The sequence below is a fragment of the Carettochelys insculpta genome, chromosome 30 (genome assembly GCF_033958435.1).
Source record: "Carettochelys insculpta isolate YL-2023 chromosome 30, ASM3395843v1, whole genome shotgun sequence".
Lineage (NCBI taxonomy): Eukaryota > Metazoa > Chordata > Testudines > Carettochelyidae > Carettochelys > Carettochelys insculpta.
Window position 1 is genome coordinate 6,921,986 of NC_134166.1, and position 22,356 is coordinate 6,944,341.

Genomic DNA, 22,356 nt, shown 5'->3' on the forward strand with positions numbered 1-22,356 from the left:
ACTCAGCCCCCTCCCGTTTCACTCTCTCCCTGCCACTTTACCCTGGCAAAAGCTGGGTGCCAGCAGCAGAGCCCTGAATGTGATGGCTGCGGAGGGCGGGGGGGGAGAGGAGATGGGGCCAGGATCCCAGACCCTCTGAATCTCCAGTTCCTGGCCCTGACCCCTGGCGGGGGGTAGCTGGGGCCAGGATTAGTCCCTCCGGATTTCCCCATTTGCTTGTTCCTGGACGTGACCCCGGCCATGCTTGCGTCATGACTACAGCCCTATGGAGCCTCTGCCCTCCAGCTCTTGGCCCCTGCGGAGGGATGTGGCCAGACCCCCTGCGCCTGCGGATTTCCTGTCGTCCACCTCCTGGAACTGTCCCCTGAATCCTCTGCTGGTGAAGGTGGGGCAGGAACCCAGCTGCCCTGACGCCGGTAGCATCTCCCTTCCCTCCCAGCCCCCCCCACCGCTGCCCTAACGTCAGAGCTGCCGGGCACCCGGCCCCTCTCCAGCCATGTGACGTGACACCGGCCTCCGGCTGTCCCTCCCGTCACGTGATAAGGGTGCGGGTAGGGGCGCGGCGCGGCTTCTCCGTCACGTGGTCCCTCTTCCGGGGATTGAGGCGCTGCATGCCTACGTCACGTGCTGGTGTCCGATCCCCGCGCGGCGGCCTCGTCTGAGCCGTTTCCGCTTCCGCCCTAACGTTCTGTCTCCGTCAGTGGACGCAGAGCGTCCTACAGGCCGCCGCGGCGGGGAGCGGAAGTTTCGGTCCGGGGTCGGGCCAGGACCGGGCGGTGTTGAGGTGAGGAGCGCGGGAGAGGCCGGTTGCAGAGCCCCGGTTTGGGCGGGGCGTGGGTTCGTGCTCCGGCACCTGCGGCTCCAGGCCTGAGCTAGGCCGGGCCTCGTGTGTGTGCGCGGGGCGCCGACGGCGGGTCCCTCGTGCCTGGGAGAGCGGGAGCCAGTCCGCCCACGGAGGTGACAGGGACCTCCCCGTGTCCTGTGGCGGTGATAGGTGCTGCGTGCACTGGGGACGGGGTGTGCAGCCTGCCCCCATGTCCTGTGGAAGGGGAACGCTCAGTTTTTACCACCCCGCCCCACCCTCCTGTGGAGGTGATGGGCCTTCTGGGAGGACGGAGCCCCTACCTTGCCCGGCTTCCAGCTTCCCCCCCATGCTCTTGTGGCGGTGGTAGGACCCCCCATGTATTGAGGAAGGGGTAGGCACCTTTGCGAGGCCCCCAGTTAGTGGCGAAGAGGGGATTGCTCTGGGCTAGCCCTCTTCCCCATGGCCTAGGAAGGAGGGGAGTCTCCACGTTGCCTGCCATGCAGTGTTTGTAAATGGTATTCTTGGCGGGGAGGGAGCCTTCTTCGTTTGGCATTACTCTCTGTCTGTTTTTTTGTAATTTGGGCAGGTTGCACCCCAGATATCTTTTCTTTCTGTAGAGATATTCATTGTTCAGGAGGGAGAGCACCACTCACTCTGGTGCCCAGTACCTTTGTTACTGAGCTGTGTGCTCTGTCTTGGAGCCGTTGCTGATAACGGTCTCACCACCATGTTCCTCCCTCCTGTTGGTGACTGATGAAGCAAGTGAATTATTAGCTTAGTGTTTGCAGTTAAAACTTGTCAGTGAATGATTCTGGGAATCTCCAGTCTCTGAGCAGACTCAATTTTCATGCATTTACCTCAAAAGTAATAATCTAAGTTCTTCTGGAACATTTGGATCATTTTGGCATGATTTACACTCAGATTTGCATTTTTAATTTCTGTTGCATGCACACATTCTTTAGGGTTCATATCTTCACACAAGAAGTTTGTTTGGGATATGAGGGCAGGCAACTGTGAGCTCCTGGCTTCTGTCGTCAGCTTTGTTGTTGTGTTTTTTTAGGTTTCCACGTTTAGGGTATGTCTTCACTAAATTGAATTTGTGACGCCTGTGTCAGCACTCCTGCTGCTTGTTAGGAGTAAGGGAGGTCAACAGGAGTGAACACTGCTGTTGACCCTCTTTAGTGGAGGCACTGTGGAAGCCTGAATTAATGTAGCTATTGCATACCTTAATTCAACTCTCCGCTGTAGTGTAGACCTGCCCTTAGAAAATTAGTAATACTGACTTGTTTTGCACGAGTATCATGACCAGTAAAAGCAGTGTGGTAGTCTGGAGAGAAACAGTTATATAAACAGTTATTTTTCTCCAAAAGCCAGCCCAGCAGTGAAACATGAAGTGTTTCTTTGTTTTCCAAAATGAATTTGACTTAGATGGGTAATCCCATCAACCTGCAAAATGGATGGTTTTGTCAAGGTGAAGGATTGTATTTATAAAATGTCTATGCATCTTAGGCAAAAAGAATCCTCTGTAATGACATGTATGAGGTTTGATTTTAAACTTGGGTCTTCTGGATGTTTCATGAAGCATCTTTGTTTCTTAAAGGAAGATATTAGTATGGTGAGTGCACAAGAACAAAGGGTTATCCAATAAAATAGAAAGGCAGAAGATGTTAAACACACACATAAGGAAGTTCTTCACGCAGTGCTCAATCAACCATGGGTAATATTCTGGACTACTGCTTCACATTTTTTCTTACCAGTGGAATAAGCAGACTTTCTTGCTGACTTGTCAAATGTACACACACACAGTGGTGGGGAGAGAAGTGGCACATTTATTTCCATTGTGGGTAAATTTTTTAGTTAAACAAACACAATGGAGTAAATAGCTCCAACAAAAAGTTGTGGATGTGGGTTTAAAATGAGTGCGAATGAATTTTATAACTAAGGTAAGACTTGTTTGTATATAAATATTACATTTGTGCTAGGTTGTTTGTTAGAAAGAAGTGGTGGGAAGTTGGTGGGGACAATCCAGTCTTCCTATGTACACAATTTTCATCTGTAGATTTTGGTAAAATTTTCCACTGATGTAAGAGAATTCTATCTCATCACTAGGCCTATGAAGCAATTTTAAAAAAATCACAATCATGCAGCAAACTATGCTGTTAATAGTAGAATACAATTTATTTAAATTTTTTGATGTTTTCTACATTTCAAATATATTGATTGTATTCTGTTCAATATAAAATGAGTGCTGTGCACTTTTCTATTAGATTTTTGATTAAAGTTATATATCCTGTAAAAAGCAAAAGAACAATATTTTTCAGTTCACTTAATACAAGTGCTATAATGCAGTTTCTTTACCCTGAAAGTGGAACTTACAAATGTAGAATTACGTACAAAAAACCAAACATTCAAAAAAAACTAAAACTAAATCTTCTCAGTCCTACTTCTTGGTCAGCCAGTCACTCAGACTAACAAATTGGGTTACAAATAATTGTAGCCTCTTTGTTTATAATGTCACCTGAAAGTGAGAACAGACTTTCACATGCTGCTGTTGTAGCTGGAGTTGCAAGATATTTGTGCCAGATGTGCTAAAGAGTTGTCTCTTCATGCTTCATCCACCATTTCAGAGGACATGCATTTATGCTGATGACAGCTTCTGCTTGATAACAATCCAAAGCAGAGTGGACCAGTGCATGTTTACTTTCATTCTCTGAGCCTGATGCCCCCAACAGAGAGTTGTTTTTGGTTTTTGTTTTTTTTTGGTGGTTTGGTTCTGCAGTTTCTGCATTGGAATACTAGTCTTAAGATTTCTGAAAGCATGCTCCACAGCTCATTCCTCTGATTTTTGGATGGCATTTCAGATTCTTAAACTTTGAGCTGAGTGCTGTAGCTGTTTTTAGAAATCTCACATTGGTTCCTTTTTGTTTTATCAAATTTGCTATGAAAGTGTTCTTAAAACGAGCATATGCTGGCTCATCATCCGAGACTATCACATGAAATATATGGTAAAATGTGATAAAACAGAACAGGAGACACAGTTGTCCCCCAGGGCGTTCAGTCATAAATTTAATTGCCACGGTATTTTTTTCTTTTTAAACAATCAGCAGCAGCATGGGAGCACGTCGTCTGGAATGATGGCCGAAAGCATGAAGGGGCATATGAAAGCTTGACCTATCTGGCATGTAAATATCTTGCAACACAGGCTACAGAAGTGTCATGTGACAATCTGTTTTCACTTTTAGGTGATACTGTAAATAATAAGAAGGCAGTATTATCTCTAATAAATGTGACAACTTTGTTTGTCTGAGCAATAGACTGAACTGGAAGTAGGACTGAGTGGACTCTATAGCCCCTAATGCAGGGGTGGGCAAAATACAGACCATGGGGCAGATCTGGCCCACAGACTGCCCTGCTGGGATCTTCAGGCACCAGCACAAAGATGTTTAAAATGGGATGGGGCTGCCCTGTGCTGCTTCAAGCAGCTTTCTGAAGCTCTCTGTTTTGGACAGTGGAGGGAGTTTGAGGCTTCTCATTGTGCCCCCAGCAAAAATTTCTTAGCTCCCTTTGGCCAGTTTCTGGTTTCTGTCAAACAAGAGCTCAGAGATATTTCTTGGGGGCAGGAGCAGCAGGTAAGGCGCCCCCCATCCCCCGGAGCAGAGAGCCACATGGAGCTTGCTTGACCGATCTGAGGCGGCAGCAGGCATAACCAGTAAGTCTCATTCATTTAGGTTAACCATTAACATTGCCATTTTGTATGTGTTATAATAGAAATAAACGTATTTGAAAATGTAGACAAACATCTAAAATATTTAATACATTTCAGCTGGTATTCTGTTGTTCAGCAGTATGATTAATTGAGTTAATTGTGTGAATTAACTGCAGCCACCCTACTTGTTACAGTTAAAATTGTCTGATTCAAGGCAATTAGATTTCTAACCATAACACTGCAAGTGTTCAGACCTTTAAACTATTCATGTTAGTGGGGCAATACTCTGAGCAAAAGAGTTTCTATTCAAAGGAATCATTGTACATCTCGCTGTGGCTTTGGAAACTCTACCATTAGAATTTTTGCTTAATTTTAGACTTTGTGTTTTACAGAATGAAGCTAATTATATCGCTTAGCTGAAGGAGCCATTGTTGCTTTGACAACAGCTTCAGATTGTCTGTTTGCTGAGGAATAACATAGTGAAGAAGGTTAGTGAGTGTAAACCTTGATGTGAGATTCATATTGTGCAGTTTTACTATTGAATCACCTGGTAGAAATAGTCTATTAAATTTTGGCTGTCAATTTTCCTAGCCAATTTAATACACACATTTTGCCTTGTTAGGCATGTTTTAACTATATTGAATACTTACATCTGAAAGACAGCTTTTATCTCTAGGTACAATACAATGGAGAATGCTCATGTATTCTGTTCACTCTTCAGTTATTAAAGTGGAGGCTGTGTCCTCTAGTAGGTCTTATTGAATTACATAAATGGAGGTTAACTCTAACATGGTATAACCCATTCTTATAGAAATATTAGCCTATTTTTACAGTATATAAATGAGATTAATATGGGTACTTGTTTTTTTTGTTAAATTTAATAGTGGTTCTTAATCTGGCTGAACTGATCGTGAGTGTTAAATGTTAGTATTTGATAATCATCGTCTGAAATGGTGTTGGAAGAACTATTAGCTCGAGAAGAAATGTTAACTGAAACTGAAATGTACCTTTGGGATCCCTGTGGGTTACATTTACTGTTTTAAGTTTCCGTGATCACATATTGTAATTTTCTGGAGAATGTCATTTTAAAACAATGACATTCACTTCCTGATTTTACAGACCATCATTAACACTTTGGAATTGTACAGAGCAGAACTACCTACGGATTCTTTCTTGTAGAGAACATGTTTCAGGTGGTGTGTATTCCCTTAAGAAGATTGCTTCTTTTTTTCTAGAGAAAAGATTTGGTTTTCAAAACAGATTAAATCAGGATGCATAATTAAACATTATTTCATTTGTAGAGCGTAACTCTCTGACAAAGTAGCATCTGTTTCTAATAATTAATAGAGCAAGATCTTGTCTCTGAAGTGAGTAGCTGACAAATAGATTGAGTGGTAGGTATGGGGATATGTTGTTTATTGGAGTGGTGTCCAATAGTAATTCAAGGATCGCCACACTTGTGGTTTTCACCCTCCTTCTCCCACAGAGCCGGGTACCCCCAACCACCCCACTGTAAATAAATGCCCTCCTGCAGAGCCAGGCACGCCCAGCTCCCTCTCTCACTCTAACAATGCCTTTCCCCAATCCATGCTTAAACAATGTGGTGACTCACCAGAGCCGCCACCACCACAGGAGCCATACTGGGGCCCAAGTCACAGGTGCAGGAGCCATGCCGGGGCCCACTGGAGCTGCCATTGCTGTCCTGCGCTTGTCCCATCAAGTGATGGGGCATGTGTGAGGAGTGGGCAGATGGAGCCTTTAAATGCAGCTCCTCAGAACTGCACGGGTGCAAGAGCCACATGTGGCTCCAGAGCCTGGAATCGCACACAAGTGGAGAGTGGGAAACGTATTAGATACCATGGGCTTACAGCTTTCAGCGGTGCTTGCCAATACTGAGTACCAGCACCTCAGCAGCTCCAGCTGCGGGATTGACTGGGGGGTTAGGAGCCAGCCAAGTACCGGCTCCTCTTTTTTTACATAAAAACCGCCCCCACTGGTTTTCAGAAGGCTAATGCTGATTGAAGCCCAGAATGCGTGTATAGAGACTCACTCACTCTTAACTGTAAGCAAAAGTAGACCCATTGATTTACATGGTTCTAAGACTTCAGCATGTGAATGTTTCCAGGATATGGGCTATGAACTGTACTATGATAAATGTATGTGCACTTACGCCTGGTGAGGCAGGATGGTCTTTTAGTCAAGAGTCATCCTAGGGTGCAGTAAAAAAAACAAAAAAGCAGTAAAGTAGCACTTTAGGGTGCAGTAGTGTATGTGAAATAAGTTTGGTTAGATTCCATGTTACTGGTGGGTAAGGGTTCACATCATGGATTGTTACCAGTGGGCTCCCTTGTTATCACAAACCAAAGATTGAATGAGCCATGAAGATGGAATTCCTGTTCTCTTCCCACCCCTCCCTCAGGTGCAATTTCCTGTCATCCTAGGGGAATGTGTGGGCCTATAAGGCTGTAGGAATTGGAAATTGCATTGCTGGTACCTACCCTGTGGATAAGCAGGATGTACCTCATTTAGCTTGTCCCTCTAATAACCTGTAACCACCATGACTACTTTATAACAGTGCAACAGTATCTCCATGAGTGTCTGACACTTTCCATAAGAGGGAGGTCAGCCTGGATTATGATTCAGGAACTCTTGATTAAGTTCCTGACTCTGCCACTGATTTCCCGCATAACTTTGACAAAGTCACTCTCAAACTAAAGTACAGAAAAAGTGCCTCTAAGAGGCTAACGCTTTCTTTGTTTTGTCATGTTAGATTGTATGGGCTTGAGAGCAGAGACTGTTTCTTTTCTTAATGTAGTACTTGGAGCTATGGCACTCCAATTTGGCTGGAGTGTCTAGGAAGAAAAAAGTTCTTTGCACCATCCCCCAGATATAAATTCACAGTAAAAATAAAAATGGCCACAAATGTAATGATGATTTGGCTTCTCCAGTCTCTCTTTAATTGATGCTTTTTCCACTCTTCATTTCTCTTAAAGGTACAATTCAAATAATTGAGGTTTGCCTGCCAGAGAAGATGTCACTCTCTAAACGAGAATTGGATGAGTTGAAGCCATGGATCGAGAAGACAGTCAAGCGGGTGTTGGGTTTCTCAGAACCCACTGTGGTCACTGCGGCATTGAACTGTGTTGGGAAGGGAATGGACAAAAAGAAAGCAGCTGGTATGTCTTCAGCTGTTCTTTTTGACAGAGCACCCTCATCACATCCATTGCTGTATATTTAGGGGTATTAAAGCTCCTTGACAAAAAGAGAAGAAGGTATAGGAATTAAATGCAAAAAGCGATCTATTAAATCTCTCAGGATTTCTGTTTAGCAATATGATCTGTTTTTCTGTACAGTATTTCATGTGAACTGTGTCCTACCATGCTTTAGAGCAAAACATTAACAAATCTGGAAAAGGAATAGAAGCATCACTCAGGAAAATGAAACTGACAACATAGACACTTAGTTTTGGTCAAGAAATCAAGAGATTGAGGCTTTCAAATTTGTATCTGAATTAAATGGGAGTGTTTGTTCCTGAGAGTAGCTGTGAGCTTTACAAGTGGAACTGGAAAAGTTCCAGTGCAGTTGAAATGGTCTTTAACTCCATTTGAATTTATCTTCTTTGTTCTTGGGCATTTCCTCACCTGCCTTCAGTGGTGCTGAACTGTATGTGGCAAATTTTCTTCATCACCAATTAAGTTTGTGACAGTGCTCCCATTAGATGGGACTCCTTTTCATGGATGTGAAATCCACTGTGTGCTGGGGATGTCTTTATGCATTCTTAACTCAATTTTTGTGCACTTTAATGTTTTTAGACTTCACATGCTGTGAGCATTTGGTGACAGAAGCTTAGTTTGGATGGATTTTCTTGTACTCCAGTTTCCCTCCTGGGGGAAAGTGGCATAGTCTAAGATGCTTTCAAAACATTTAACAGATGTTACAGAACCTGATGAGACAGGAAATAGAGAGGGTGCATTGTTAAAGTGAAGTATTTTGTTGTAGTCTGTGTCAAGCAGTACCTTAAAAGGATGTTTTAATGGAATTACAAAACCTGTCAGTCATGTATTCTAGATGTTAGGGTAGTGGCTGTTTGTGAACCGAGAAGCCGAAGTGTAATTTTTATCCCCTTTCTCCTATCTTCAAAAATGATGGTTGTCTAGTCACAGCAATTTCTCTTCCTTGCCCCAGACCATTTAAAGCCTTTTCTTGATGATTCCACTCTGCGGTTCGTCGACAAACTCTTTGAAGCTGTAGAGGAAGGACGAAGCTCCAGGCACTCAAAATCCAACAGTGATCGCAACCGAAAGAGAGAATTGAAGGTAAGCTAAGGTCTGATTGTTTATTACTCATTCAAGGCCATGAATGCAGTACTGTGACTTTATCACATTCTCCTCTTCCAGAAAGGCATGTCTTGTAATGCTTAATGTTCAAGAGAAAAGACCCTTCTCTACAATGAAGTGTGTGAGCCTTTACATTTCAGTTCTTTTTACTCTCTTCTGAGGTGCCACAAGTTACCAGAATATTTTCTCTGACCATGTTCTGTCTTGGCAGCCTGAGCATCTGGTTTCTTTCATAGTCCCCGACTAAAGTGAATGGAACAGACCAGCTATATGACAGGATTTGTGTGTCTCTGCTGTTTTTCATATTTCTTTATCCCTCATCACATTTTCATCTTGTTGAATCTTCATTAACTACAGGTTAGGAGTCTGGGCTAGCTGGTCACAGCTTGTAGTAACTTTCTGTTGCTCTTCCTTGCTCAGACATGTGATCGTAAAATCCAAACTGATGATTTCATGACTGTCAGTGAATGCTGGTAGGTGACCTTGTGGATTTTCACTTTGTCTATGCACTGAAGCTCATCTGGAATCCACAATATGCAACTTCTGGCAATCTCTTTTCCCCACCAAAGTTCAAGGTCCTGAAATACAGGAAAGATGTTCTGGTGGTTTTCCCATCTGACATTTGACTGGGATGGTGGAAAGTCTGATGCATCCACAGCTGTCTTCTGCTTCTCCCTGCTGTCTTGAAGATTTTACTTTTGACCCTGGAATTACAATTTTTTTCATCACTTGCAATCAGAGTTTAAAAATGGCAACTCTACATGCTGTTCCCTGATCCTAAAGTAAGTTTCCTTTCACTTTTTTTTCCTGAGGTTCCTATTTTGTTTCTCTTTCTGAAGTTTTGCATTCTGTCAGTTCTTGATTACATCCATTACCTAGTGTATTCCATTACAGTTGTCCACAGAAGTGTGCTTTGTAGTCAGTGAGGGATCTGCCTACACTTTTGATTATTTTCTGTCTGAAAGTGTTGCTTTTCTTCCCTGCCTGGCTGAGGCTTTAACGTATGGTAGAGAAGGGTCTGCTCACATTTCTTATTCCAGGTTTCAGTTTATGTTCACTGGTCAAGTAGTCATGTATAAAAATTAGGAATTTATCCCCAGAACAGGTACAGCCTGTGAGCACTAGTGCAAGCTTCCTGCATGCTGCCCTGTCAATGTGAGTCAACCTAATCTAGAGTCAACCCTACACCTCCCAATGGGGGATGGGGAAGTTCAGCCCATATCTGGTCTACATGACAGACTTACATTGGTATAACTAGATTGTTCTGTGTGTACAAAATCCACACCCACGGGTATACTTATACCAACCTAATGTCTGCAGTAAATTGACAAGAAGGCTTTTCTGGACAATTTAACTACTGTCTCTCTGGGAGGTGGATTAACCATGCCAATGGAAGGTCTCTTTCATGTCGTTGAGTGTCTGATTAAAATGATGCAGCTTCTTAAATATCAGCTTACCCTCAGTTTTTGGCACCTCCACTCAAAAACAATCAACATGGGACCCAACTAATGTTACGTGGTCCTGTCTTTGTGCTGTGGGCACATTTAATTAGGAATTAGACTGAAATTCACAAATTCCTTTCACCTAAGCAGACTACAAACTATTCTCAGATTGGTTGCAATTGAAAGCCAGTCAGCTGTCATACTTTGTCCTGCAGATCTGACATCTCTCACTTCTGGTATATTGAGAAGCCAGAGAAGAAATTGGAAGATCTGAACTGTGCCATGCAGTTATTTAACATCTCATTATAAAGCAGACGGTTCTGCAGATGAATCCTTCGGCAGATGGATTGCAGGCTATGCTTCAAGTGATGGTTATCTTATACTTCTCTAGTACTTCTGATGCAAATGGATCCAAAGCTCTTCACAGTCTGAGTTAAGTCATTTATAGGACAGTGCTTTACACTTTCAGCATGGGTGTTCTCACATGATGTGGAAAGCTGCTTAGCATCAAGCAGCAACACCATAAGACAGAACAAGGCCTGGGAAGATGGTTATGCTCTCTTGAAACTCTATAGGGAATCCATGGAAGTAGATTAGATAACCCAACCCAGGATCTGGAGTACGCACTAGGGCTAATATTCCTTCACTCCTGAAAAGTGTTGTCGAATCTTGAACACCCATGAGTGTTCTAGCCCTTCAGTTTTGTATTTAAGCTGAAATTCAGCCCTTCTGGAGCACAGCATGCACAAACATGCTGTGGTAGGGCACTGGCTGAAGTGGAAGCTTGTCATCTACTGAATCGCCAGCTCCACTTCCTGGAGTTAATTTTCTTGGAAGTGTTACTTCCAAACCCTGTCCTGACTCTGCTTAGCATGAGTTCTATTATAGTTGCAGCCCAAGGTGATATATCCAGGATAACTTTTCCTTCCTGGCTTCTCCCTTGAAAATATTAGTCCTGCTTTTACATATGCTCATGAAATTGGAATTGTCGTGTTGGACAGAGGAATGATGAAATATTAGGTAATACTCATGTTAGCTCTCTTTCAGCATTCTCTCTGGCCTTCTTTCTCCTCTCTCCCTTGTATCATTTCATGGGGTAGATCTCAGCTTGGGAAGTTTCAGGAACTAAAACGTAATGGTCTACACACTTTATACTATGGGCAAGTCCTTTCTCTTGAACTTGTAGGTATTCCAAGAAGTACCTGTGTCTGGCTGAGGAAGTGTCCTTGTAGAATATGAACCATAATAGTGAAGAGGGGATATCAACTAACGCTTACAACCGGTTTGTATATCTTCTTTTCAAATAACATTCACTTGTATTACAGTATGCCCTATTATATGGTAGATAAAAGGCTTGTTTATGCTATCAGATGGCACCCAGTCAGTCAAATTTCCTTGTAGACAGTCTCTTAGGTCAGTTGGAGATTTAGAAACCAATTTAATAAGTTCAATTTGTGTGTAGATCAGACCTATGTCTTTGGATAGGTGGGTGAGAGAACACTGAGGCTCCCTGGGAAAAATCATGGACATAGGAACTCTTTAACTTGTGCAAAAGACTCTTTTCACACAGAGATCAGAGTGATTTGCAAGCATTAGTTAACTTCCCTGTCACCATTGCCTGTATAGATAGATCATCACGTACAATTATACGCGTGAGAAACTGAGACAGATGAAATTCGCACATGAGCCCACTGTGGGTAGATAGCAGGGCTAAGAATACAACCTAGGAGTTCAGTATTCTGGCTCCTTGCTGTGACTGATCGACCAAATATTTTCTTAAGTCTGAATTGCTGGACTCAAATGTTGGTTTCTTGTCTTTATCAGTAGCCTTGAGTACCCTTGTTTATATCATTGGTCATAAGCTATCTCACCTTGTTCTTGTTATGTTAGGATGTATTTGGTGATGACTCTGAGATCTCCAAGGAGTCTTCTGGCATGAAAAAGCGACGTATTCCGCGTTTTGAGGAAGTAGAGGAGGAACCGGAGGTGATTCCGGGCCCACCTTCAGAGAGTCCTGGAATGCTGACCAAGCTACAGGTTAGTCTGATTGGGCTGCTGTCCTCCACCACCTCCCAGGAAACCGAGATGTTGGATCTTACCATCTTAATATTGAGCTTCAGTGTGACGGAATTACAAAAATTTCAGATTTGATTGTAAGGACCTAGCATCCTTCTTTTGAAAACTAATGGAAAACTGCTTTCCACTGTCATCTTCAGAGCTTACTGCTACTGTTACCAGTTTCGGTAGACATTCCCTGATTCATTGGCCTAGTAGTCCTCTTTGCCATATCTTGAAAATAGAATTGCATAGTACCATGATGGTGCCTTGTGTTGCTAAAACTTGCTACTCAGAGTCTACATTTGCTAAAATACTCTCAAATATTAGTGAAAATACAACTAAACTGCAGTATGACTAAAGGGAGAAAATAAATTTGTCATGCAGCTTTCATGTGTTTGAAGTGTTGAGTTGTACTGAAATGTGTTTTTGCAGTCTTTTAACAAACTGTTCATGAGCGAAGTGCCATCTGTATGCTCTAGCACGCTTCGTTATTTTTCTTCAACTCCATGCATGTTCATGGTTCTGCATAATTATCAGAAAACTTGCTTGTAGTAAAGCTCTTAGTGTACACTGACCAAACAGTTCACACACATGATCTTAATGCACTGCAGATTTTTAATTAGTGGCTTAATGGCACTGAGTTTAATGGAAGAGGTGCTCTAATTAGAGATTCTGTCTGTGTGTCTGTGTGTGTCTTGAAACAGTGATTTCCACTGGGAAAAGACATTTCAGCTCTTACAATTTGTAGAGTTAGTGAGCAGACTGAATTGATTAGGAACCAGCAAGGTATTCATTTTGAAAGGCCTTTCACTTTCTTTAGGAACACGCAGAGCACTTGGTCATACTTGAATTCAGCCAGAAATAGTGTTCGGGGGCTGCAGGGGGGAGGATTCCTTTCACAAACCAAACAAGCAAACAAGATTCCTTTTCTGTAGGATGAGCTAAACAGGAAGGAACAGACCATGCCAGTGGGTCCAGGTTACCTGGAGTTGCTGCTGTTGATTAGGTCGTCACTGGTTAGAATTGTCCTAGTTGGCAGCTCCACCAAGCTGGATTTGTACTCATATTCCACTATGTGAGGAGCTTCTGAAGAATGCTTTAGCACTTCTGACTTCTTGTAAGGAAGAGGGAGAAATCTGTCTGTCTTTATTTTTGCAGATTAAACAGATGATGGAGGCAGCAACGCGTCAGATTGAGGAGAGGAAAAAGCAGCTGAGTTTCATCAGTCCTCCTGCACCCCAGGTACAGCCTAGAAAGGAATGTGCAGATCCTTTGTCATAAGATGCAAATGAATGCACTGCTTTTCCCCTCATAGCGATGTGCATGATTGTTCAGACATGTATCTAATGGCACGTTTCTTTGCAGCCAAAAACTCAGTCTTCATCCCAGCAAGATCGTCTCCCCATCGGCAATACCATCCAGCCCTCACAAGCAGCCACATTCATGAATGATGCTATTGAGAAGGCTAGGAAGGCTGCTGAGCTGCAAGCCCGAATCCAGGCTCAGCTGGCTTTGAAACCAGGGCTCATTGGCAATGCCAACATGGTGGGGTTGGCGAACCTGCATGCAATGGGAATTGCACCTCCGTGAGTACAACCAACTTACCAAGTATGTTGGATCCCTGGTAACTTCCCATAGGAGCAAGACGAATATTAGGAGCGGATACATTCTCAGCCACCTTCTTTGTTTTTCTGCCAGCATTCATGTGTATTGACCATGGGTTCATAAATTGGATAATTGGTGGCTCTGTCAGTGATGCAAGCACCAGTGTGTGACACTGGGACAGGCATTGCCTTTCTGCATGTTGTCTGTCTGCAGTTTACCTCCCCCACAACACTTGTTGTTGCCCTTTGAAAGGTCAGCCCATTTCAGGGCCAGCTAGGGGTAGCCCTGACTACACCAAATCCTCATGGACTTGTCTACGCTACAGGTTTTATCAGAATTTTCATCACCTCTAATGGGGGCTCAGCAAAGGGAAGGTTAGAGTAGAGAAGCCACTGGTTGTCTAACCACTGAGTGATCGAGACTCCTTAGTGTAGATTGTACAGTGGTTAGAATGCAAGACTATGTTCCATCAGCATAACTCTACTGCTGGTTGCATCAATGTAACTAAAGAAATAATTGCAGAAAGGTGAGCTCTTGGGAGTAGGGGGGATGCCTCAGGATTGACATTCACACTAAGGTTCCTTTGTGCCACTCTGGCAGCAGAGCACGTTTCAATTGAATAACACTTATACCCATTCTAGGGCTCCCTGGTGCTGCCACAGAGGTGTAAGGAGACCTGAGTGTAAATGAGAATTGGACCCCTTGTGTAAGCACACTCCATCACTCACCATGTCTGAAATTCACCTGTTCCCCAAAGTATCAAGAAGACAGAGGCATTTAGGTTATTGATGTTTGAGTGATCAAAATGGGGAAATCTGATGCTTTAGACTTGAGTCTGGAATTTGCTCTAGGCTCTGTGGACTATAGTATAGGCACCTACTTTTTGATTACCGTTTCACTAAAGTGGCTTAATTTCTATTGATATGATATTGACAAAAGGCTTTGGGAGAACCACCTAGGCAGACTGTAGTCTTTTCTGTACCTATCTGGTGGGATTATAGTACTCAATATATTTATTTTGAGGTGAATGCTATGTGACAGCATTTTAATAAAACGTTTCTTGCATCAGGAAAGTAGAGCTGAAGGACCAGACAAAGCCTACCCCATTGATCCTGGATGAACAAGGCCGAACTGTTGATGCAACTGGTAAAGAGATAGAGTTGACTCATCGTATGCCAACCTTAAAAGCCAACATCCGGGCTGTGAAGAGGGAGCAGTTTAAACAGCAACTCAAAGAGAAACCATCTGAAGACATGGAATCCAACACTTACTTTGATCCCCGGGTCTCCATAGCCTCTTCCCAACGTCAGAAACGCACCTTTAAGTTCCATGAAAAGGGCAAATTTGAAAAAATTGCACAGCGGTTACGAACAAAGGTATTTTCCAGTTTTCTAAGTGCAGATGTTGTTGAACAGTACTAAAAGGGAGTAGCGTGGGGATGGAAATCTTATTCCTCATTCAAGAATGATGGATGCTGTATTTGATATGGGTACCTCAAGACAAGAAAGCTTTCCACTGTGAATGGTTGAAGATGTACAGTCAAAACCGTCTTACAGTTTAAAGTTAGATTTCAGTTAAACTTTCTTGTGGAAGATGTCTTTTGGTATACTTTTTTTACTTTTTGTTATAAAAAAACCTAAGTTTTGTGTTTTGACAAGCTGAAATTTTCTGCGGATAAACATACTTCATGACCTAACTTTCAAAAGAAACAAATATGGGAGTGGAAAAATTAACAGGGAGCGAGCAGCTGTCTAAATTTTAACCATACACAAAACCATAGATCTAAGTACCAGTAATTATTTCCTATAGTTTGAAGGTATAATAAAGACTCTTGGAATGAAGAGGATGGATATAGGGAAGCCCTTTCTCATATCGAGGTCTGAATCAGTGAAGCACTTTTGTGATCTACCGATGAAGAGTGCTGTGTAGGACCTGGGTATGATCATCACTAAGCTGTTTTAAGTCTGGGCTGGGAAACGTACTGGGAAATACCATGTAGGAGAATAGCGTGTTAAAGATGTGCAGTAATCCTTGCAAAGTAGATAAGATACCCGGAACCTCCCCTTAATCCCAGGCCCCATTCTGTGCTGTTTCTGTGGTGTGTGCTCTGATCAGCTTGTCAAAGACTGTATCCAGGGTGCTTTTGAAAGGTTACTTTATGTATGTCCATGTAAGTAACCTGGTTGTACTGTTTTTCTCCTTTTGTTCTTAGGCTCAACTAGAAAAGCTGCAGGCAGAGATCTCCCAAGCTGCGAGAAAGACTGGGATCCACACCTCTACCAGACTAGCTCTTATAACTCCCAAAAAGGAGCTGAAAGAAGGAGAGATCCCTGAGATAGAGTGGTGGGATTCATATATCATCCCTAATGGCTTTGACCCGTAAGCTCTACCTGCTAGATTTTGACAATTGTATTGTAGAGAACAAACTAATGGCCTTGCTTTTGAGAGTAGCTGATGAATCCTACGTTCCATGGAAATTTGTTGGGAACTGCAGGTAGCTGAGGCCCTAAGTCTTTACTGCAGCTTTTACAGATGCAAGTGCACCTGCTTGAGTAACTGCATTCTAATCCTTTGGCTTCCCTGCTGGAGATTCAGTTGTGTGTTGTGTTTGCTCCTTGCTATGTATGGGGCGTGGAGTGGTTCCACCCAGCCTCCATGTTCTGATTCAGAGTTGGCTTATTCCTATATGCGATCAACAGAGGAGTTTGTTATTGCTTTTGGCTTAAGGCCAGTGTGGGATTTTCAAAAGCAGCCAAATAACTGACACACAAGCTTCACTTACTGAGTCAATCAAGAATTTTAGAAAGCTTTGTCTCTAATGTCTCAATGGAGGATCGGTATTTAGAACATTTGGCACAATGGGAAGTACACGTACCCATTCCTACTTTGTGTAACTCCCTGCTTTCCTTGGACTTTGAGTTGCCCTCAGCAACTTGCATAAATTTAACAGCATGAGTATGAGTGGTGGAAGGGCAGGTGGGGGGTTTGAAGGAGGTCAAGCTGCTTTGTTCACTGAATGCCTGGCCTCATGGAACATTGACGGAAGTGGGAGAAGCTAGCCCCACAATGATTTGATAATGATATACACATTTGCTCCTTTTTAGAACAGCCGGAGCCTCCTCTAAAAGAGATGACTACTTTGGGATCACAAACCTTGTGGAACACCCAGCACAGCTAAACCCACCAGGTGCGGTTATGTAGCAGTCCAGCTCAAGGCCTCCTCATACACTTGATCAGTTAAAGATACAAAGGGGAATTTGTAGCAAGATGCTTCCAGCGCATCAGTACACTGCCAACATGAGAGCTGAACTAGACTGAGTCCCCCATTTGTAATACCAGTGGCTTCATTTCTCACCACAAAAGAAATCATGTTAAAATAGAATATAGGGTGCGAAGTAGCTACAGCTAGGAAGATGAGTCTGCAAAAAGAGTGAAGGAGATCCCACTTAAAAATATAGTGACCAAATAGATGTTGGAAGCTGGTAGACTCCCATGTGTTAGAGTAAATGCCTACTGTTACTTGGACTTTATAGGTATGTCTACACTGCAAATAAAAACACTTATGCTAAAGGAGTTGGGCTTGGCTGCAGGGTTACTTAATTGCTGTACAGCCCTTCAGGGTTTGGTGTCTGTGTCACAATTAACAGCCTGTGAGCCTGAGTCAGCTGATATGAAACAGCTGCAGGTGTTTAGTGACAGTGTAGACATACCCCAGGTGCCCTCTGTGATCCATATGGTAACACAGACCTGCATCTGACAAAGTGGATCTTTGTCCACAATATCGAGGATGCGAGTGACGTATGAATAAATTTGAATATTGATTAGGTCAAGTCAATCACACCAGAGCAATGGACTGGACTAAAACTGAGTCCTTACCAATGCTCCCAGGATTTTACCCCGTGACCCTGCTCGCCGTCTACGGTGGGTCTAATCACAACGGGGTTTCAGGGTGTGTGAACTGCGCTGCTGCGGTGTTTACCCAAGGAAGAAAATACAAACAAGATGTCAGGTTCAAACAGGGAGATAGGGTTTATTTTATAACTTAAAAGTATGAATTTTGGTAAGCTAAGTTGCACAAAATGTGTAAGCCCTTGTTTTTGTGGAATAGACACAGGACTTGAATACTATGGGTTATAGCCTTAAACAATAGGTAACTGCTGTAACAGCACTGCTATCTAATCCCTCAGCTACTTACTGTGCTTCTGGGACGGACCGTGCAGCCTTCGATGCGTGCTGTAAAATGGAAAGATTAACTTCAGAGCTGAGTTGTATTTATTTATTTATTCCTGGATCTTCCTGAGGTTCACCAGGTCGCTCAACCCTTGGCCGACTACCGCGGGGAGCAGATCTTACTTAGCAAAAGAATTTGCCTGCGCTAAGCTAGGTCAATTCTCTAGTTAAATGGGTTGCCCTGCTGGCCAAGCAGGGGAGAGCCCAGTATATGCGGGGTTTCCTTCTGAGAGGTTTTCCCCTTAGTTAAGTGGAGGGGTTTTCCTAGTTAAAGGTTATCCCCTCAAAAATGGTACTGCCTATTTCGACCACCTTGTTATGGTGGCCCTTTATTGCAGAACCTTGATTACCCTTAAAGGGTTACTAAGGACACCAGGGTTTTCCCTTTATAGGGTTATCCCTGACCGCTCTACCCTCCTAAATAGGGGGGAGCTTATAGCTCTGGATTATAATAACAAAACAGTTTACCTAACTACCCTCCTGTGTGCATGCAATAGTTTTAGGCTAGACCAATAGCATTGGCCCCCTGTGCCTTTACAGAAAGACAAGGAATACAAAATATAAGGCGCTGATCATGGACTTGGGGAAGTCCCAATCCACCCTCTATTACAAAACTGTATAAAAACATTAACTGCTCACCTAATTATTTAACCCTAAACCCAGACCATAAATACCTCCTTGTTCCTGCTCTGTGATCCAGGCGCTGGGCCTGTAGTTCTCTTTGAGCTAGGAAGTTATGACCCTCACGGCGCGCTTGTACGGCAGCCGTGTCAGGTCAGACAGTAAAGGAGGAAGAAAAAGAGAGCCAGGAGGAAAAACCGGCTTGGTTAACAAAAACCTCCTGTGTTTTTAGGAACGACCGTGATATTTCAGACACCGGCCTGAGCTAGGGTCGGTGACTGGAAGGGCAGGGTCGCTGCTGCGGTTTCCTCGTGCAGGGCACCGTTGTTTGGGCGGTGCGGTCTGCCAGGCAAACCCTCCGGATAAAAGAACCGGAGCCTTACTAGTGATTTAGCTCTATCCTGGAGACTGGAGCTCTTCTGGTCTTCAGGCTGGAGCTCTTCTGTTCTTTGATGGCCCACGGCGGCTAGAGAGCAATGACTGACACGCAGGTCAGCTTCGGCTCTTCTGCCAGCGATGTTCAGCTACAGGCTTAGTCCAGCTTTTAGCTCAGTTCTTCTTTGTAGTCTTCTTTCTTCTTCTTTGTCAGCTCTCCTCCGAGGTCTGGTCTGGAATGCCCCAAGCAGGGCTGCTCTCCTCAATATATGCAGCCTGGGTGGACCTGTTTGACAACCTCTGCCTGCTAGGTCCTCCTCAGTGCCACAATGTATCAAAGGGGCATTTAACTATTACATATGTATGAGGATTCTAAAGTAACCAATCAGTTTGAAGCCTTTCAAACCATAACTTCATACATATTCATAGCCCGCCGAATATTAATTGCAACTGTCATTTTTAACTGTCATTCTCCGGCGGTCATTTTGTGTTTCTAAAACTCCATTTTAACAGTGAATATGGTTTTCAATTTATCTAATTTTGATGTGGTTTGTGAGGGAAATATGTCACCACTGCTGGTAAAGCAGATTATAAGTTTAAAATGCTTAGCTTAAGAGCTATTTGGTCAGGATGCAGGGCAACCATACAGACACCACAGCTCATGGACAGGGACATATAAATCACCTCAGAAGAGGATATTTCTACACACAAAAGCTTATGCTCATACATTTGTTAGTCTGTAAGGTGCCACAGGACCCCTTGTTGCTTTTGCAGATCCAGACTAACACGGCTACCCGTCTGATACTAGACCCATGAAAGAGACATAAGATAATAGAGGTTTGGAGTGGTTGATCTGTTTAACATAAATAGCGCTGTAACTTCTGTTTTCTAGTTCAGCGTTGGTGTTAACAATGTAGAGAAACACAAGGAGTACAGATGGTAACAAAGAGAAACCATGGGTCTAATGTAGACTAGGTGAGAGACTCAAAGAGGTGGATCTGTAGATTCTGACTAGGGAACAGAAATGGTGGTGGTAGGTTGCTTTAGCCTTAAATATAAGGAATTGGTTATGACTCATAGGATGTGTCTACACTTGCGTCCCTCTTTCGAAAGACGTGCACAATTGAGGTGTAAATTTGCATATTTGGTACGTAATTTGCATGTTCTAATCTCAAAAGAGCGTCTTTCAAAAGACGAAAGCTAGTGTAGATGCTGCTTTTTCGAAGGTAAAACCCATCTTTGAAATAATCCTTCTTCCCTTTATTTATTCCCATTAAATAAAGGGAAGGAGGATTATTTCAAAGGTGGGGTTTACTTTCGAAAGGGCAGCATCTACACTAGCTTTCTTCTTTCAAAAGATGCTCTTTTGAGATTAGAACATGCAAATGAGGTGCCAAATATGCAAATGTATACCTCATTTGAATGTTCTATTTATCTCATTTGCATACCTCTTTCAAAAGAGGAATGTAAATGTAGATGCACCCATACGGTACAGCTGTCTCCGTTTCCTTTTCCCAGTAGTGATAATAGATGGTAGTTGGTTCTGCCCTTGTGAAACTGGTGCATGTCAAATGACGGTTTATTTGGTTTGCCTTCCTAGTGGACAGTGACACACCAGTGACTCTGGGCGTTTATCTAACTAAAAAAGAGCAGAAGAAGTTACGACGTCAGACTCGGAGAGAAGCACAGAAGGAACTGCAGGAGAAAGTCAGACTGGGCCTAATGCCGCCTCCTGAACCAAAAGGCAGGTGTTTACCTTGGGGATAACAGGCTATGTGCGCAACTCACTGTTTCCAACTGGTGCTGGGGAATAAAAAAAACCTGTGTGAGAGATCCTATAGCTCTAATCTGTTCATGAAGATACATTCATGCTCATATTAGTAGACTTAAGTCCAGAGGGTGGTGTTCGGATCATTGGGTGTGACTTGCATTAAACAGCCCACAGAATTTCACTGAGTAATTCCTGTTTCAAGTCTCATGTGCCTAGGGCAGCATTTTGGGTGACTTACACCTCATCTAACCCTCCTGCCTTTGTTAGGGTTGTGCCAAGGCAAAATATGGTGCAGTGAACATTATTATGTGGTTCCTCCCCTATGAGCCACTCAACTTGTTATACTAAATTTCATTCTTCTTTGCTGTGCCTTGTCAGTCAGTTGCCATGCTGCACCTGGAGATACCTACATTTCAGAGGTGGTGATGTCTGTCTGTGTAGCTAGTGGTTCTGTAAAGCTTTCTGAGCTTGACAAAGATACTGTGGAAGGCTGTTCCAAAATAATGCCAGGCAACCTTTTTAAGTAGGAACAAGCTTGCAGAGGAGATCTGGTATCATGTAGAAGCTAACTTGTACCACTCTTGCAGAAGTTTTCCCCCTAATGTTTTTCAGTCCTATAATCTTTGCACTTGTTAATTTAAGGTAAAATTTCTGGTCTGAAGATGTTTTCATTTGTATGCTTTTGTTATACTTCCACTCTTACAGGAAATAACAGATGCCTTTTGCATTTTGACACCAATTGTAAGTTGGTACTTGACAGATCTCTTTAAAATATTCCTGTCTCAATTTTTCTTGCAGTAAGAATTTCTAACCTGATGCGAGTACTGGGAACAGAAGCTGTTCAGGACCCAACAAAAGTGGAAGCTCACGTTCGAGCACAGATGGCAAAGAGACAGAAGTAGGTGGCACCACATGGGATTTTGTACATGGCCTTTATTTCTATTAAAACATAGAACAGATGCAGTAAAGGGACAAGGAAGGGCTAATTTTGCTTATATCAACAGATTACACCAAATTATATTTCAAATAGTCTCAGATATATTAGTCTGTATTTTCATAAAACAAAAAAGCAGTCCTGTAGCACCTTAAATACTAACAATAATATTTATTAGTTGATGAGCTTCCATGGGACAGACCCACTACAGATTTCCCAGATCTGAAGAAGTGGTTCTGTCCTACGGAAGCTCATCACCTAATAAATAATTTTAGTCTTTAAGGTGCTACAGGACTGCTTTTTTTATATATTTCAAGTTTGTCTGGAATGGCTCCGCTCTGAGCGCTGGAGAGGAGTTGATTGATTGTGACCCACCTGTTCTTGGCCCCTTCTCCTAAATCTGGCAGCAAGAGGCTCTGTTGTGGTGGTGATCCTTACTCAGAAGCCAGTATCTGCTAGCAGCTGGACCGAG

At 43.1% G+C, this 22,356-nt stretch overlaps 1 protein-coding gene across 2 annotated transcripts in view; it reads left to right on the plus strand.

The window, feature by feature from the left end:
* Positions 1-669: 669 nt before the first annotated feature.
* The window catches only part of PRPF3 (pre-mRNA processing factor 3), a 29,673-nt gene continuing 7,986 nt past the window's right edge, over positions 670-22,356 (plus strand). Inside the window, exons 1-12 of one of the 2 annotated variants that reach the window (XM_074980739.1) lie at positions 670-784; positions 4,904-4,999; positions 7,505-7,687; positions 8,697-8,827; positions 12,181-12,327; positions 13,507-13,590; positions 13,714-13,934; positions 15,023-15,329; positions 16,166-16,332; positions 17,058-17,140; positions 20,780-20,927; positions 21,753-21,848. In XM_074980739.1, coding sequence (XP_074836840.1) covers positions 7,543-7,687; positions 8,697-8,827; positions 12,181-12,327; positions 13,507-13,590; positions 13,714-13,934; positions 15,023-15,329; positions 16,166-16,332; positions 17,058-17,140; positions 20,780-20,927; positions 21,753-21,848 — 1,529 coding nt within the window. In that variant the 5' untranslated portion in view covers positions 670-784; positions 4,904-4,999; positions 7,505-7,542. Of the gene's footprint in view, positions 785-4,903; positions 5,000-7,504; positions 7,688-8,696; positions 8,828-9,414; positions 9,631-10,505; positions 10,723-11,476; positions 11,573-12,180; positions 12,328-13,506; positions 13,591-13,713; positions 13,935-15,022; positions 15,330-16,165; positions 16,333-17,057; positions 17,141-20,779; positions 20,928-21,752; positions 21,849-22,356 lie in introns of those variants that run through there. The other variant, XM_074980740.1, reaches the window with a different exon arrangement.